The 19329-nt window shown below is 43.1% G+C and overlaps 1 protein-coding gene across 1 annotated transcript in view; it reads right to left on the bottom strand.

Annotated features, from left to right (window-relative positions):
- SLC7A1 (solute carrier family 7 member 1) overlaps positions 1-19329 on the bottom strand; it is a 91183-nt gene that overhangs the window by 25614 nt on the left and 46240 nt on the right. The window contains exons 2-7 of the mRNA XM_077484082.1: positions 15115-15499; positions 8986-9144; positions 6701-6872; positions 6108-6235; positions 5309-5531; positions 2907-3046 (exon numbers count right to left, since the gene is read on the bottom strand). Coding sequence (XP_077340208.1) covers positions 2907-3046; positions 5309-5531; positions 6108-6235; positions 6701-6872; positions 8986-9144; positions 15115-15499 — 1207 coding nt within the window. The remainder of the gene's footprint in view (positions 1-2906; positions 3047-5308; positions 5532-6107; positions 6236-6700; positions 6873-8985; positions 9145-15114; positions 15500-19329) is intronic.

Here is a 19329-nt window from a genome sequence, read left to right on the forward strand (position 1 = left end):
GATTTTTTTTACCAAAAATATGTAGAATACATGTCGACCTAAACTGAGGAAGAAATTTGTTTCTTGAAATTTGGCATATTATAGCAAACTGTAAAAAAATTTTTTTTTTTTTTTTAAATTGTCGCTTTTTTTTGTTTATAGTGCAAAAAAATAAACCGTAGGAGGTGATCAAATACCACGAAAAGAAAGCTCCATTTGTGAGGAAAAAGGCCATCGGTTTTGTTTGGGTAGAACATTGTCTGACCGCGCAACTGTCAATTAAAGCGATGCAGTGCTGTATCGCAAAAAATGGCCTGTCATTAAGGGGGCAAATCTTCCGGGGCTTAAGAGGTTAAAGAACTTTACACACGGGGAAATTCTAGCACTGGAAATAGGACTATAATTTTGAGACCTTTTTGGGAAAGGAGGAGGATTCCAGCAGCTGGGATAATACACTTTTTGGGGATATTTGTATGTATGTTTTTCATACATCGCAAGTGCCAATTATGCATTGCAGTTATAAACAAAAAAAAAGATTAAAATAATTCTTCCAATCATTTACTGAATATGTCTGAATGGCGGAAATTAGGTTTCTGAAATGATGAATTCCTGATACTCAATGAACCTTTTAAATATGGTTAAAAAAAAAAAAAAAAGGAAGAAAACACGACTATTAATCTTTAGGTCATAAAGCACATCAAAGAGCTCCAAATAAAGAAGCCCAGCTCTGTACTGTACTATGTCAGTGTTCCCCTAACAGGAAGTGTAATACATTAGGCAATACCAAAAATATCTCAGAGATGACTTGTCACATTCCACGAAGCCCAAGCCGTAAAAAGCCTATGCTAATTTACAGCCGGCAGCCAACTTGGCTGTGAATGTTTAATGTGTTTAAAGTTGAAGAAGCATCTAACATAACACACTCTGGGTTTGTAATCAATGAAAATCGCAGGGATTTTCTGAAAGCACCGTAAAAGCATTTTATTATTACAGTTCACATTTGTTACTTTTAGTTTTCCTTTCTAGGTGTAAGGACCAAGATTCTACAAAGATGAAGGTAAAACAGTTTGTAAAACACTTGATTATATTTTTCTTCTTTCCATAGGACCTACAGGGGCTCATTTGAACAAGTATTGCTTGATGGAGTAGGGCTATCTAAGACAATGTTTCACTGTACAGGGACAGCACTTTCAAGGAAAGCAAATGATTTAGTACACGTTGCTCTGTGTGCACCCAGCCACAGTCAGGACTCATTTGCCCTGTCATCTTTACAGTGACAGTCGGGTTTACCACAACGCATGTTAATATATTAAAGTTTTTTTTTCTAATAAAATAACATGTCATTTACCGGCTCTATGCAATGGCTTTGCACAGAACAGCCCCAATCCTCCTCTTCTCAGGTCCCCACCAGCATTCCTGGCTCCTCCTCTTCAGCGAGTGCCCCATAGAAAGCGGCTTTCTATGGGGGCATGCGTGCAGGTATACTCCCAAGCTGCCCTGTCTGCATCTATTGACATAGACCGTGCGACTTGGCCCTGCCCCCCACTTCGTCACAGTATTTGATTAACAGCAGTGGAAGCTAAAGGCCATCTGCTATCAATTTGCTAGGAAGGAGGGACAGATCCAGGAAAGCTTTCATGCACAGTGCTGGATCGGCTATAGGCTCAGGTAAGTCTAAGGGGAGGCAGGGAGAATTCTGTTACACAGAAGTTTTTTTTATCAAAATGCACAGAATGCATTAGGGTACAACCCTAAAAAAATATAAAAAATAAAGTCCAGGTAAAAACGAACTCTAAACCTAATCTATCTACATAGTTACATTGTTGAGGAGGTTTAAAAAAATAAAATCAAAAAAGACACAAGTCCACCCATTCTAACCTGTGTGTGTGCTTAAGTTAATAGTACATTGTATACCCCTGTATGTTGTGGCTGTTAAGGTATCCATCTCATAGTTTTTTGAAATTATCGGTGCTCCCCACTGATACCACTGCTTGTGGAAGAGAAGGTTAAACTACTTCTCTTCTAATTTTAGTGAACGGCCTTTCACTGAAAAGTTGTTTCCCCTATGCTAGGGTCACCAGTACGGTATTTGTACATTGATATCATATCCCCTCTCAAGCGTCTCCTCTCCAGAGAGAATAAGATCAATGCTTGTAGTCTTTCCCCATAGTGGAGATCCTCTGGTCCTTTAATTTGCTTTGTTGCCCTTCTTTAGACTCTCTCCAGTTACAGCACATCCTTCCTGAGGACTGGTGCCCAGAACTGGACTATCCAACCCTGTAAAGCAAAAATCGCTGTAATTGCCTATTCTGCATCCGGTCCAGTTTTCAGTGGTGGAAGCTGTGTACATGAGAGGACAGATAACGGCTGTGAAATGGCTGGGGAGTGATGTCACCCATAGAATTACTATGGGGCTTTTGTTGTTGGCTGCCTCTCGTGCACCCGCTGACAATGGATGCTGGGAACAGACCGGATCGGCTGCAGAATATGTAAGTATAGCAATTTTTGCTTTACAAGATTACAGAATTAATTTCAGATTTACAGAATTTCAGCTTGCTCAATTAAGCTTTGACAATAAAACCTGGAAACTGATTGGTTTGTTTCTTTTTTTTTTTATTTTTTTATTAATGTTTATTGAAGAAAAGAAGCATGTACAATAGCATAGTAGGCAATACATAAACCAACATAGGGGGCAGTGTTATTACATAGTTAGTTACTATGGATCAGAGCAACATACTGCCCACGAGGGCCAACTGATTGGTTTCTATGCACAGCTGCACTATATTTTGCACTCTCCAGTTTTAGTAAATCAATCCCTTTTATGTGGCAGACTTCTAGCTGTATGAAAAGACACAATTTATAGGAATAATGCAAACCCTGTAAGGTTAACCACTATAAAATAATGACTACATCATATTTCAGCTTACCTGCAACAGCTCCGGAGGAAACTGTGGCTATAATTGGCGTTTTGCTCTTTTCACTGACTCTAGCTAAAAATTTAAATAGCAGCCCGTCATCTGCCATGGCATAAATCACACGAGGCATGGGAAACATAGAACCAAGTAGACTAAAAGAGAAGGAAAAAAATATATATATATATACATTTATTACAATTTAAGTAGATGAATTATTCAAATTTGAAATGTGTATTGTCTTGATTTCAGTTACCCAGGGAATTTGTAAAATCTACCATGAAGTATACTACCATGAAGTATTAACAGTAATTGTGTGTAGAGTTTCTAAAAGTAAAAATTAACAAAAGTATGCTATCTGAACATCAGTTGTGGAGTGTGGTCGGGATTGAAGATGAAGCAGGTGTAAATCTGACTCTGCTCTCCACAGTGCAGCATGCTGTGTATGTATGGGTGTTAGGGGAGCGCACCATTTAACCACTTCAGCCCCGGACCATTTTGCTGGCCAAAGACCAGACCACTTTTTGCGATTCGGCACTGCGTCACTTTAACTGACAATAGCGCGGTCAGGCGAATTGGCTCCCAAACAAAATTGACGCCCTTTTTTTCCCACAAATAGAGCTTTCTTCTGGTGGTATTTGATCACCCCTGCGGATTTTATTTTTTGCGCTGTAAACAAAAGTAGAGCGACAGTTTTGAAAAAAAAAAAAAAAAAAAAACTATTTTTTACTTTTTGTTATAATAAATATCCCCCAAAAATATATATATATATATATATAAAAAAAAAACGTTTCCCTTGGTTTAGGCTGATATGTATTCTTCTACATATTTTTGGTAAAAATCGCAATAAGCTATTGATTGGTTTGCGCAAAAGTTATAGGGTTTACAAAAATAGGGGATAGTTTTATGGCATTTTTTTTGTGACTGCGACATTATGGCAGACACATCGGACATTTGTGACACATTTTTGGGACCATTGTCATTTATACAGCAATCACTGCTATACAAATGCAGCGATTCCTGTGTAAATGACACTGGCAGTGAAGGGGTTAACCAGTGGGTGGCAGTGTACGGGTTAAGTGTTCCTAGGGGTGTGTTACTAACTGTTGGGGGCTGGGCTTTCATTTAGTGAACACTGATCTCTGCTCCAATCACATGTTGCTAGGCAGAACGGGGGGAGATGTTGTTTACAATGGCATCTCTCCGTTCAGCCGCTCCGTGAGACGATCGCGGGTATACCTGTACGTCAATATGCCTGCCCGTGCCATTCTGCCAACGTGCATCAGCGTGCGCTGGTGGGGAACTGGTTAAACATTTCACTAATGACAAGGTTTTCTTTAAGACTGGTCCCACAAAGTAGAAGCAATACTAGGCGATCATATCCAGATTTAGTGAACGTAAGATTATACGATACCAGGACAATGTTTTTAAATGTGCAGGCTTATAAAGGAAACCGCATTAAAACATTAAACAATATCCTTAGTCTACCAAAATCTGTAATCTATTTCTCATAAAATCATTATGTGTTTTTTGCCTCCATGTAATGTTCACTGTGAGCTCCCAAACCTCTCCTTTTTCCAGAACCATTTGTTTTGAACGAGAAGCATGTTAGTTGCAGTCAGGTGCACTGTTCTATGCACACTACAAAGCCCATAGTTCATCTCTGGGGTGAGAAAGAGGGTGGCTATGTGTATCAGGAGAGAAAGACTCGCCACGTTCCTATATACAGTGGGACCATGTAGAACAAATGTAACTAGCCTTAAAAGAAAAAAAAAAAAAGAAGGAAGAAGAGGAATGTAGAGATTGAAGGAGTCCATGAGCAATAGAAGGTACTTTGCATTAATACATACATTAAACCAGAGTCATTTGAAAAGTTTAGTCCTCTTCTCTGATCATATTTCATGTAACATCCATCAGAAAGCAACATGGAAACATGGTCTCTGTCCCCAGTCCTCGACTTATGCAAATTTTGGGGTTCTCTTCCCTACACACACCCCTAGCACAGCTGTTTGTGGCTATGCTTGCACAGCCATGTCATCCATTCATAGGGAATCTGTGAATGGAAATACTTCAAGTCTCACCTTCAACCCTTTACTTCCTCCAGCCCAATAACTATAGGTCCATACCTCCATATGAACCTGAGTCCGGGGGGGAATAGACTGCATCGCACTGGTCAGGGCTGCAATGCAAACATTTCATAAATGCACATTTTTGTTTTATTAATGTGGGTGCATATATTACATCTTTGCAACAGGCAGACTATACCTTTAATAATGTGCAAAGTGCAATAAATGGTAGAAAAGTAAATACTTTATTTTTATATTAGGAGTAGCTGGTTTATGGAATATCAACTGTATAATAATATCCAATAAGGAAACTAAGGAACAAATGTATACATGCACAGAAAAGTGAATTACCTTGTAGAAAGGGCACAGAGAGATCCAACAGCAACAGCATATCTTGCGCCACCCCATCCCACGTAATTGAAGGCCACTGGCAGAGGACTGTTTTTGTCCAATAAATAGTAGGGCATCATGAGAGTGAGGGCAGCTGATACGCCAAAGTATGCCACAAAGCAAATGAGGAGAGAAGCCACAATGCCAATAGGAATGGCTTTCTGGGGGTTCTTTACTTCTTCACCTAGCATCAAGCAAATATATAAAAAAATGAAATAAATATATATAAGTAAAATAAGTTTTCGGATAGGTAGTTAAAGATGCCCATCATTCAAATTGTTGCCCAAAACACTGTCGCTAACCTAACTGGATGACCTCACTTGAAGCCCTCAGGACACCCAAGTGAAAACTAGGGTATACCTGTGGGTATGTAAGCAACAGGCCTTGTTTGGTGGAATACAGGCCTTTCAATGGTCAAGTGTAAATGCCAAAGCTAATACCTTTAAGAAATTTAAACATAATATAAAAAAGGCAGACTTCACATACTCTATATGAAGCTAAATGAAAATATGTTATTAGTATAGCGGCAGACCTATACATTTTATTAGGTTCTGGGAACAGCAGTACAGACAAAAGAATACTTTTTATTATTATTAAAATGTACAATTTTATAGTTTATTTAAAATTAGCTGATTACCTATATAATAAGAAAAATAAGGCATCAAAAATACCTATACGGGATCTTTTTGTAATCACATTCACTGCAGTGACTTTATCTCCTGGAATATAGCAGAAGTACACAGCTTTCATGTACTCTCACCTGTAGTAGCTATACAGTCAAAACCAACAAACGCATAAAAGCAAGTCGCAGCTCCAGACAGGACTCCAGCAAAACCATACGGCATAAATCCACCAGTGCCATATTCCCAGGTATTCGACTGTGTTTCACTAAAAAAAAAAGAAAAAAAAAAAAAAAAGAAATTGTATATGTTATTGACTTCTTTACAAGAACACATTAAGTCATAACTTTAACAAGCAACAGTGCTTTGCAAACACCAATATACAAAACGCACGCAGCACAAGCTGCTAAATGTATACTGCTCCAATAAGAGGAATTTTGGCACATAGGCAGCATCTGTGCACTACAGATGACCATCCATGTGATAGAAAAACGCTCATCATAAAAACCTCAGACATATTCAATTTCCCTGATGTCAAACTCTTAGATTTACTTGGCACACCAATGTGAGCCTGTGCATCGATTATTAAAAGAACATGAGATGTACTTTAAAATCTTCACACCATACAGATACATGACACAAGCTGAATGGATCCCCACTTTGTGAAATAATTACACCTCTGACACTTATTGAAACCTGTATAAAAACAGCTAAGAAGGAATGGCAGACATACTTGACTAAACCTGTAATGTTGGTAGTATTGATATCCTTTTCTGATAACTGCCAGTTTTTAACGGATCCTTTCACAAAGCCGGATACGATGACGAAGCCCAGGACTAGTACATTGATGCATGTGAATATCTTGTTCACAAATGCCGATTCCTTCACACCAAATGACAAGAGACCTGAGGAAGAAAAGAAAGACAGACACAAAAACATGTCAATGCCTTCAGCAAAAAGGCAAAAAGATTTTACTGCATACCAGTTTTTGAACAGACATTGTAAAGAACTTTGTGTGGTTTGTGGCGCTCAATCCTGGTAGTCACTCACTGCTCTGGTCCACAATGGAGGATCCGGCACCAATCAGGAAGGCTATTGATCATTATCTCAGCTATGACCCAGTGATCACATTGTACAGTCAAAAGACTTTTAATGAAATGCAACCACTACCTTTTATGTACAGTATCTCACAAAAGGGAGTACACCGATCGCATGTTTGTAAATATTTTATTATATCTTCATGTGACAACACTGAGGAGATGACACTTTACATTGTACTTTACATTGTAGTAAAGTAGTGAGTGTATAACAGTGTAAATTTGCGGTCCCCTCAAAATAATTCAACAACCAGCCATTAATGTCTAAACCACTGGCAACAAAATGGAGTACACCCCTAAGTCAAAAATGTCCAAATCGGGCCCAATTAGCCATTATCCCTTCCCGGTATCATGTGACGCGTTAGTGCTACAAGGTCTCAGGTGTGAATGGCGAGCATAATCCCCTCCCTTCAAGGACTGGGCCACAGGTCAGTATTCCAACATGATAACGATCCCAAACACACCTCTAAGACGACCACTGCCTTACTAAAGAAACTGAGGGCAAGGTGATGGACTGGCCAAGCAGGTCTCCAGACCTAAACCCTATTCAGCATTAGTGGGGCATCTTCAAAACCAAAGGTGGAGAAGCGCAAAGTCTCGAATATCCATCTGCTCTGTGATGTCGTCATGGAGAAGTGGAAGAGGACTCCAGTGGCAACCTGTGAAGCTCTGGTGAACTCCATGACCAAGAGAGTTAAGGCAGTGCTGGAAAATAATGGTGGCCGCACAAAAAATTTAATGAATTAATACTTTGAGCCCAATTTAGACATTTTCACTTAGGGGTGTACTCACTATTGTTGAAAGCGGTTTAGCCATTAACCCTTTCACGCCTAAGCATATTTCTGACATTTTTTGCTTAAAAGTTAAAATCTGTATTTTTTGCTAGAAAATTACATAGAACCCCTGAACATATACATACACACATTATATACAGATATATTTTTTTTTTTGCAGAGACCCTAGAGCAGTGATGGCGAACCTTGACACCCCAGATGTTTTGGAACTACATTTCCCATGATGCTCTGGCACTCTGCAGTGTAGTGGAGCATCATGGGAAATGTAGTTCCAAAACATCTGGGGTGCCAAGGTTCGCCATCACTGCCCTAGAGAATAAAATGGTGATCGTTGCAATATTTTTTGTCATGGTATTTGGGCAGCAGTCTTTCAAGTGCCCTTTTTGGGGGAAAAAAAAGAAGTAAAAAAAAGCCGTGGATGGGGAAGCCATGAATGTGGATGGATGAGCATGAATGAGGATGGCTGAGTATAACCGAGCATGAATGGGGATGGATGGGATGGCTGAGTATGGATGGAGGAGTGCAGGAATGGGCACAGAGCAGCGCTGTGGGCACTACAGATCCAGACAAGGGCGCTGCAACCGCTCTCTCCCCATCTCCTCTCACACTATCGATCGGTACAGAGAGGGGAGAGCTAAGCCAGACATGCGTTGGCTTGTTTAAAAGTGATCGCTCCGTCATTTGATGGAGCGATCACGTGGTAAAGGGCTGCTGTCACTGGCCCTTTACCGTGATGCACAGTGTCCGGTCACGGATATTCCGAGGTGCGCGCCCTAAGGGTCATGCGGGAGCAAAGACATCGTACACACTCATTTATCGAGCCACACTGTAGTCATTCGGATATGCCGCGGTTCTTAAATGGTTAAATGACTGGAAGATTAGCTATGCATGGAGTACAGGGTTGTAAAAACTTATCGTGGAAAGTAACTATTTTCAGATTACAATATACAAGAAAGTCAGTTTTGGAAAATGGAGTATAATAAGTTACCTCGAGTTGCAAGTTATGGCATTATACATGGAACCTTGTGTAATCTCTATTTTCATTTGGTTGCACATTGTTTATTAGATAAATGACAAGGAGCAGTTGAGAAAACTGTATTCACATTTGCTGATGAAAAACACCTTACCTGTCAGCACCAAAATAATGAACACTGAGAAGATATCAGGGTATTTGGCTAAAACACCTGGCAGATTCATGGTGAAGTGCTCTAGACAGAAATGTTCAATTCTTTTTCCAATAAGTTCATCAAATGTTGCACTCCATGCTCGAGCCACACTCGATGTACCTAAAAATAAAGTACAAGATTATTATATAGCACGCCACCCCCGTCTAGGGGTCTCCCATTGGCGCACACACGAGAGAGGTTAACAGGTGCTAAATCGCCTGACGGCTGAGCCGCCCAGGTAAAAGCGCTCCTCTCTCGTTTAATGTACATCCAATTGACGCTTGGAGCGCGGTTGTGGTAGCTGCAGCTTACTTAGGCACATCTCTCACTCCACACATCCTGGATCACTTCCACTCACACTGATCATTCTTTTCATCTGTAATTCATAGGTATTTATTCACTATCACCCCGTGTTTGTTTTCATTTTCTAGTAACCCAAAATGAGAGAAAATATTAAATATATATATATTCCCCCCCCCCCTTACACCCTTCACTGCTCACCTCACTGATTTTCACCTTTATAATCCACTTACATTCTACATTAATCACCTTTCTTTCTCATGTATTTATCTTGCATCTTAGGTTTTCCATCAGGCTCACTGCTTTTTCCCTTCACAGGGTTGTCCATTCACACATACATGGCCCACAAATTATCTGTGCTGGTTGCGATCACCCTTATGGCGACCGCAGTGCCCGGAGATGAGACCTTGCGATTTTTGGCAACTTTCAATGCTGCACTGCCGCTGCACAGATGCAGTTGTAGGTTATGCAACCTGGTAACAAACCTTTATATACTATTTTTTCTTTTATTTGCCTAACTAAAATCAATTATCCTTTTGACCATTTAGAATTAATATTTTTAGTTTTTAGATATTTTCCATGGTTTATGCTTCTGATGAGCAGCTATAAGGCAGCGAAATGTGTTAAGTCTTACATTTTACTACCATGGACCAATTTATATTCTCTACGGTTTTATTCATGTCTATAACCATTCAGTATATGAATTAGGGATCCCCTGAAATTTCAGCCGCTGAAACATATTGGCTGAAAATGGCTCTTTCGGCAAAAAGCCGAAAAATAATTTTCGCCGATACTGGTGCCAAAAATGGAGCGGGGCCTGCTGGGCTCAGCCCCGCTCCTGGTGTCGCCCATCACGGGGGTGTCATTCTGGAGCGCCCTTCTTTACTCTCTCCTCCTCACCCATGCTGCAGGCAGCCCATGGGGTCTCGCTGTAAAGTCCCCCTCTCCCCAGCAGTGGCTGCATATGTCTCCTCAGCCGATGTGTAAATCGGCTGTGCAGGAGCTGGGCACACTGTTTACTGTGAAAGTGAAAGCAAGGGAGAGGTGTCTAGCATGTGTGTGCGTGTATGTTATGTGTGTGCATGTGTGCATGTTTGTGCATTATACGTGTGCCCATTCCAAAAAAAAGTAAAAAATCCATGTTACTGCAGCTGTTAAACATGGTCAAGGCATGCATCCCCACTTCCTGGAAAAGCTCCTCACCCCCAACTGAGGGACAATGGTTTGCAAGGTTGAATAATATACAATAAATGGAAGATCTTACAGCAGGCCTTAAAGAGGAGGTAAACCCTGATGGGTTTACTTCTTTTGTCTCCCTGCAAAGGTAAAGCATAATGGGCTACTATGCATCGCATAGTAGCCCATTATGTGTCACTTACCTGAAACAGGAGCCAGCGATGTCACCGCTGTCCCCTGTAGTACGGAGTCTAGTACGTCTTCTTCCGGGCATCACTGCTCCGGCCACTTACAGTGCCGGAGCAGTGATGCCATCACTCCTGCGCATGCGCACGGGAGCCGCCACTAAAGTCATATTGCCGCTAGCAGAGGCATGCTGCTAACGGCAATAGTGTGCCGCTGTCTACGGCGTCTTTTGTTAAATATCTCCTAAACCAGGGATGTGCAATTAGCGGACCTCCAGCTGTTGCAGAACTACAAGTTCCATGAGGCATAGCAAGACTGACAGCCACAAGCATGACTCCGAGAGGCAGAAGCATGATGGGATTTGTAGTTTTGCAACAGCTGGAGGTCCCCTAATTGCATATCCCTGTCCTAAACCGTGTAGGTTTAGGAGATATTTCTTGGACCTACAGGTAAGCCTTAATCTAGGCTTACCTGTAGGTCAAAGTGGTTTGTAAGGGTTTACAACCACTTTAAAGATAGGGCTTCAGGCCTAAATCAAGAAATAATTTTACTGGAATAAATTCAAATATTTTTCCAGATATAAAACAGTAGAACTGAACAGCTAAATTTCCCACCAAACAGACAACAGCCCATCATTCCGTACTGGAACAGTGATCAATACTAAATACTAAAACCCTAGATATATGCGACTAACACTGGACCATAATTCCCCCCCCCCCCCCCATCTCTTTTTATACCAACCACTTGGTGGGCAGGACCCCCCTCAGACGGCGATTCCGGCACAATCCCACATTCTTCCCTTTCTTCCTGTCTTTCCCTTTTGACTCTAATTGACTCAGATGTTTTCTGCTCCCCAGTTGTTGGTAAAAATTTGTGTCACATCACTAAACATGGACTGGTCTTTTTTCCACAAAACAAAGTTTATATATAAATATACCAATCAGTCTGCTGTGACTACAAATGTTTGATCTTGTCACGCTTTAACTTTGTTTGAAATGCTAGCAATATCAATATGGTAGACCCTGAGACAATGTTTTTGCATGCAATGTCATGTCCTGTGTATGTGATGAAACCCTTTATTAAAAAAAATAAAAAGCAAACCGAGACGCAGTTAAACGCGTGTTCAGAGGCAGTTGGACACTTTTTTCAACTGCTCCTGAACTCATTCAATGTTATCCTATGTGTCCATGCACACAGTCTCGTTTTTTGCCGTTTTTATGCAGTTGCGTTTAACCTCGTTTTTCCAGAAGCAATGGGTTCAGACGGAAAAGTTTCCACGTTTCAGACGCAAAACGCGGCAAAACGCCGTTAACGCGTTTTGCCGCGTTTTCGTTTATAAGCGTTTTTAAAGGTGACATTTTTTTTACATTAAAAATCTCAAAAATGATTTCAAATGATGAAAAACCATTAGAAAAATATTTTAAACAATTGCAATTGCAAGTGGACAATCCACAACTTGTGGCAAGTGACATGGCAGGTGGCAAGTGACGTGGCAAGTGGACAATCCACAACTTGTGGCAAGTGACGTGGCAGGTGAAGTGGCAAGTGACGTGGAAAGTGGACAATCCACAACTTGTGGCAGGTGACGTGGCAAGTGACCTGGCAGGTGACACGGCAAGTGACCTGGCAGGTGACGTGGCAAGTGGAAAATCCACAACTTGTGGCAGGTGACTGGCATGTGACGTGGCAAGTGGACAATCCACTTGTGGCAGGGGACGTGGCAAGTGACGTGGCAAGTGGACAATCCACTTGTGTCAGGTGACGTGGCAAGTGACGTGGCAAGTGGACAATCCACAACTTGTGGCAGGTGATGTGGCAAGTGGACAATCCACAACTTGTGGCAGGTGATGTGGCAAGTGGACAATCCACTTGTGGCAGGTGACGTGGCAGGGGACGTGGCAAGTGGACAATCCACAACTTGTGGCAGGTGACGTGGCAGGTGACGTGGAAAGTGATGTGGCAAGTGGACAATCCCCAACTTGTGGCAGGTGATGTGGCTAGTGACGTGGCAAGTGGACAATCCACAACTTGTGGCAGGTGATGTGGCAGGCGACGTGGAAAGTGGTGTGGCAAGTGGACAATCCACAACTTGTGGCAGGTGATGTGGCTGGTGACGTGGCAAGTGGACAATCCACAACTTGTGGCATGGCAGGTGACGTGGAAAGTGGACAATCCACATCTTGTGGCAAGTGACGTGGCAGGTGATGTGGTAAGTGACGTGGCAAGTGGACAATCCACAACTTGTGGCAGGTGACGTGGCAAGTGGACAATCCACAACTTGTGTCAGGTGACGTGGCAAGTGACGTGGCAAGTGGACAATCCACAACTTGTGGCAGGTGATGTGGCAAGTGATGTGGCAAGTTGACAATCCACTTGTGGCAGGTGACGTGGAAGGTGATGTGGCTAGTGACGTGGCAAGTGGACAATCCACAACTTGTGGCAGGTGATGTGGCAGGTGATGTGGAAAGTGGTGTGGCAAGTGGACAATCCACAACTTGTGGCAGGTGATGTGGCTGGTGATGTGGCAAGTGGACAATCCACAACTTGTGGCAGGTGGCATGGCAGGTGATGTGGAAAGTGGACAATCCACATCTTGTGGCAAGTGACGTGGCAGGTGATGTGGCAAGTGACGTGGCAAGTGGACAATCCACAACTTGTGGCAGGTGACGTGGCAGGTGATGTGGCAAGTGACGTGGCAGGTGATGTGACAAGTGGACAATCCACATCTTGTGGCAAGTGATGTGGCAGGTGACGTGGCAAGTGGACAATCCAAAACTTGTGGCAGGTGACGTGGCAAGTGACGTGGCAGGTGACGTGGCAAGTGGACAATCCACAACTTGTGGCAGGTGACGTGGCAAGTGACGTGGCAGGTGATGTGGCAAGTCACGTGGCAAGTGGACAATCCACAACTTGTGGCAGGTGATGTGGCTGGTGACGTGGCAAGTGGACAATCCACAACTTGTGGCAGGTGGCATGGCAGGTGACATGGAAAGTGGACAATCCACATCTTGTGGCAAGTGACAGGGCAGGTGATGTGGCAAGTAGACAATCCACAACTTGTGGCAGGGGATGTGGCAAGTGACGTGGCAGGTGATGTGGCAAGTGGACAATCCCCAACTTGTGGTAGGTGACGTGGCAAGTGACGTGGCAAGTGGACAATCCACAACTTGTGGCAAGTGATGTGGCAGGTGACGTGGCAAGTGGACAACCCACAACTTGTGGCAAGTGACGTGGCAGGTGACGTGGCAAGTGGACAATCCACAACTTGTGGCAGGTGACGTGGCAAGTGACGTGGCAGGTGATGTGGCAAGTGACGTGGCAAGTGGACAATCCACAACTTGTGGCAGGTGACGTGGCAAGTGACGTGGCAGGTGATGTGGCAAGTCACGTGGCAAGTGGACAATCCACAACTTGTGGCAGGTGATGTGGCTGGTGACGTGGCAAGTGGACAATCCACAACTTGTGGCAGGTGGCATGGCAGGTGACATGGAAAGTGGACAATCCACATCTTGTGGCAAGTGACAGGGCAGGTGATGTGGCAAGTAGACAATCCACAACTTGTGGCAGGGGATGTGGCAAGTGACGTGGCAGGTGATGTGGCAAGTGGACAATCCCCAACTTGTGGTAGGTGACGTGGCAAGTGACGTGGCAAGTGGACAATCCACAACTTGTGGCAAGTGACGTGGCAGGTGACGTGGCAAGTGGACAACCCACAACTTGTGGCAAGTGACGTGGCAGGTGACGTGGCAAGTGGACAATCCACAACTTGTGGCAGGTGATGTGGCAAGTGACGTGGCAGGTGATGTGGCAAGTGACGTGGCAAGTGGACAATCCACAACTTGTGGCAGGTGCCGTGGCAAGTGACACGCTAAATACAAGTACACTGCAGCTCTCACAGCTGCTGCTACTCACTCTGGTCTCACAAAATTGCTGAAATAGTTAATAATACTGTTTTTTGAGCTGGGGAGGGTCTATGATGTTAGCTTAACTAAACGCTTCTAGACGCAAACGCGTTAAAACGCCGCTAAATCGCGGTAAAAATCGCGGCAAAATGCGCGTTTCTAAACGCCGGTTTCAGCTTTTAAAAACATGTGTCCAGCAGAGTTTGCATCTGCGTCTCGTGTGCATGAAGCCTTAGCCTTTACAGCTTTTTTTTTTTTTAAGCAAATAAAAAAAAGAAGCGATTTTAAAATAATTTTCTAAGTTATACTATGTGTATGGCAACATGCAACGGATATAAAAACAGGTGTTTTCCCAATTTGGCTGCAAAAGTGAACAAAAAAATAAATATATTTTTCTACCTAAATAACAAAGCTATACTGCAGAGATCAAATTATTTATTTACTGAAATTACTCAATATGAAGGGAAAGTGGGTATTCACAATAGATTTTCACTTTAAAATGTTTTATTATTTATATAAAACTTACCAATAACATAAGAGAGGATTAAATTCCAGCCTGTTATAAAGGCCAGCAGCTCTCCCACTGTGACATAGCTGTACAGATAGGCAGAACCGGTCTTTGGTACTCTGGCACCAAATTCTCCATAACATAGGCCGGCAAGAACGGAAGCCAGAGCAGCAATAAGGAAGCAGAGAACGATTGCAGGTCCGGCATTTTCCCTCGCCACAGCACCAGCCAGCACATATACCCCAGCGCCAAGCGTGCTACCCACACCCAAGGCAACCAAGTCAAAAGTGTTGAGGCATCGTGACAATCTGCTCTCCTTGTCGTCAGATCCTACAACTTTACGACGGAATAGCTGATTTCCAAAACCGAGAATCAAGTTACAGGCCATCTTGTAATTCTGAATCTGAAATAAAAATAGAATGAACAATGTTAGTTGTCAAAACTTAAACTATTCTCTGTAATAAATAGAATATTAAAAAAACACACTACAGGTGTTGCTAGTATTCTAACATGCGTTTTTGAGCTTTTCTGTTGTCTGCGATTTTTTTTCTACACTGGTCATTGTTTGCTTGTGAATGTTCTCCCTGTCATGTATTTATCTCTCCAAGCTGTAGACAAGGTTTTTTTGAAAATGTATGTTTATTGAAGATTTTTAAACACACATATAACATACAAACATACAAAAGGAGCCCCAAAACAGAACCCCCAAACCCCCACCCCCCACCCAACAAACTCCTCCTTGTGCAGCCCTCCGCTCAACTTCTTAGCTCATTTTATGAACACAACCGTATCTCCCATACAACAAAAATGACTCATACCGTAACCGACGATTTGAATACCCAGAATGAAGATGTAGACCAACCCAAATATAGCAGCACCCGCCCCGCCCCTCCCCCACCCCTCAGAGAGTGCACCTCCCGCCTGGCAATTAATTCACAGTATCTGCAGCATCAAGCCAGCATCTCCACACCCTCTCAAACTTAGTAGGACACCCTCTACTGAGATAAGTGGCTTTGTATAACGGCAAAGCTTTATTAATTAAACCCTTCCAGTAGGAAATCGTTGGAGGTGCAGGTTTCTTCCAGCATAACAGGATAGCTTTACGTGCATAAAATAACGCCAAAGAAATCAGAGTCCTCTGCGCCTTTCGAGGTGCCAACTCCTCCACCAGCCCGAGCAAACACGTCGCGACCGTGACCGGAATCGGCACCGAAAGTACAGACTGTAAGACCTGCGTTACACCCCTCCAGAACTCAACAATCTGTGGACACAGCCAAAACACATGATCAAAGTCAGCTCGGTCAGCTGTGCAACGCCAGCATCCCTCCGCACCCGTACCATAAATTCTGGCCAGTCTAGCCGGGGTGTAATATATTCTATGCAGTAATTTAAACTGAATAAGTCTGTCCCTAGCCGAGACTAGGGTCTGAAACGGGTAGCCCCACATGTCATCCCAATCATCCCCGTCAAAGTCAGGTACCAAGACACTCCAGATGTCTCTACATTTTTGGATAGGCTTTGGTCTGTCATGGAACAACAGTCTGTACACTACGGAAAGAGGCTTTTTCAGATCCTCCGTCTGCAGCGTCTTCTCCAGAGGCGACACTCCCATCTCCACAGCCCCAGTACCAAACTGAGAGAGAAAAGCGTGCCGCAGCTGCAGGTATCGAAAGAAATACCAATTTGGAAGATCATATTGAGCCTTAAGCTGATCAAACGTTAAAAGTTTCCCCCGTCCTACCACATGTTTCAATTGTTTAACACCAACTTTGGCCCATATAACCGGATCTGGGATTTCTCCAAAGTGCGGCAATTTAGGATTAAACCACAGAGGAGTGTCAGGAGACCAACTCCCCTCTGGTTGTTTCAGCAAGGCCTGCACCTTGTCCCAGGCCCGTATTGTTGCTCGCATCGAGGCCGTCAGCTCCAATGAAGCCTTCGGACCTCTATACACCAAATAGGACAAGCTTTCGTATGAGCCCAACAGAGCCGCCTCCAGTACATTTGCCGAATCCCCGTCCTCCCGCGTCAGCCAGCGGCCAGCCACCACCATTTGCCCAGCTAGATAATATTTAAAAAGATCCGGCAGTGCCAAACCACCTTGACCCCATGGCTCCTGCAAAACCCTAAGGCTTATTCTGGGGTGTGTAGCTGCCCATAGAAAGGAGCCAAAAAGACTGTTGACCCGTCGAAAAAACGAACAAGGAACCCAAATTGGGGAATTACGCAGAAAATAGAGAAATACTGGCAAAACCTTCATTTTAAGCAAATTAACCCTACCAATAAGGGACAGTGGCAGCTGTAGACAAGGTTAAAGTGGTTGTGACACCTGTAAGGCAATTGTATAATGTGCCAGTATGCATCGCACATTATGGAATACTCCCCTTAGAACAAAGCCCTTCTGCAGCGCGCTGTCACTGCTGAGAGGAATGAAATCTTACCCAGGTCCTTATGGGTTTGCATGCTCCAGCTGTGCGATTGGCTGGAGTCGCGATGACGTCACTCCCATCCATGCGCGCAGGAGCCCTCAGTTTCCGCATGAGGCTCTGACGTTTTCGGCAAGGTATGCTGGACCTTCAGAGAGCACACAGCAACGATGGCACTGATTGCATGCAGAGTGAATATCTCCTAAATGGTGAACATTTAGGAGATATAGATTTTACCTTCAGGTAAGCCTTACCTGTAGGTAAAAATAACAAAGCGGGCTTTACTATCGCTTTAACGCTTTATGTTTTTTCATGAGACCCACAGATGACCACTCCTCTTGTTTTTCAAGTATACGTGCGATTTCTTTTTTAAATCAGAGATAATGTTTATTAAGTCTTAAAGCACATGCAACCATATAAACAGACCAATGATAAGATTCAAAGCAAATCCAGTACAATACAATGAGCTCCCCTCGGGCACATACTCGTACAGTAGCATAATATATTTTACACTTATCCCTTCCTTAGCCTAGGATCCTGTCTAGGACTAATTCCAGAGGAGCAAGACCTGGCATGGCCAGCCAATCCCCCCACAGCCTGTCAAATTTACTCAGGCTCCCTCTGTGCTAGATTATCATTTTCTCCAGTCGGAGGGTGTGCTCCATATTAAGTACCCATTCTTTGTGGGCGGAGGTCCTCTGAGATTTCCAGTTGCAAAAGGAGTTTACAGGCCTGGAATAAAGCTCTGTTCACTGCTACCACCTAAAGTTCCATCAACTGGAGGTCATCCAGTATGCCCAAAAGACTGGGCAAGGAGGGCATTAATCTGAGAGGCAGCACAGAGACCGAAGGTAACCCTGGAGCAGCTGCAGAGTTCCACAGCAGAGACTGTATTATCTGTACATAGAACAATAAGCCGTACTCTCCATAGAGAGTTGGGCTTTATGGCAGAGCGGCCAGAAGAAAGCCATTACTTTCAGCAAAACACAAAAATGGCACGTTTTGAGTTTGCGAAAAGGCATGTGGAAAACTCCCAAAATGTACGGAAGAAGGCGCTCTGGTCTGATTAGACTAAAATTGAACTTTTTGGTCAAAGAAAACCCAACACACCACAACACCCAAAGAACACCATCCCAGTGAAACATGGTGTTGGCAGCATCATGCTGTGGGAAGTTTTTCAGCAGTCGAGACTGGGAAACTGGTCAGAGTTGAGGGAAAGATGGATGGTACTAAATACAGGGATATTCTTGAGCAAAACCTGTACCACTCTGTGTGATTTGAGGCTAGGACAGAGGTTCACCTTCCAGCAGGACAATGACCCCAAACACACTGCTAAAGCAACACTTGAGTGGTTTAAGGGGAAACATGTAAATGTGTTGGAATGGCCTAGTCAAAGTCCAGACCTCAATCCAATTGAAAATCTGTAGTCAGACATTTGTGCAGATTGCTGTTCACAAGTGCAAACCATCCCACTTGAAGGAGCTGGAGCTGAGATAGTCACAAAAGGTGGCTCTACAAAGTATGGACTTTGGGGGGGGGGGGGGGGTGAATAGTTATACACATTGACTTTTTCTGTTTTGTCCCATTTGATGTTTGCTTCAGAATAAAAATAAAAGAACAAAAAAAATAAAATAAAAAAATCTTCAAAGTTGTGGGTATGTTCTGTAAATTAAATGATGCAAATTCTTAAACAACCCATGTTAATTCCAGGTTGTGAAGCAACAAAACACAAAAAATGGGGGTGAATACTTTTGCAAGGCATTGTATTCTTCTACATATTTTTGGTAAAAAAAAAAAAATTATATAT

Source organism: Lithobates pipiens, unplaced genomic scaffold (assembly GCF_037356315.1).
Source record: "Lithobates pipiens isolate NorthernLeopardFrog02 unplaced genomic scaffold, aLitPip1_a1.2 Scaffold_16, whole genome shotgun sequence".
NCBI lineage: Eukaryota > Metazoa > Chordata > Amphibia > Anura > Ranidae > Lithobates > Lithobates pipiens.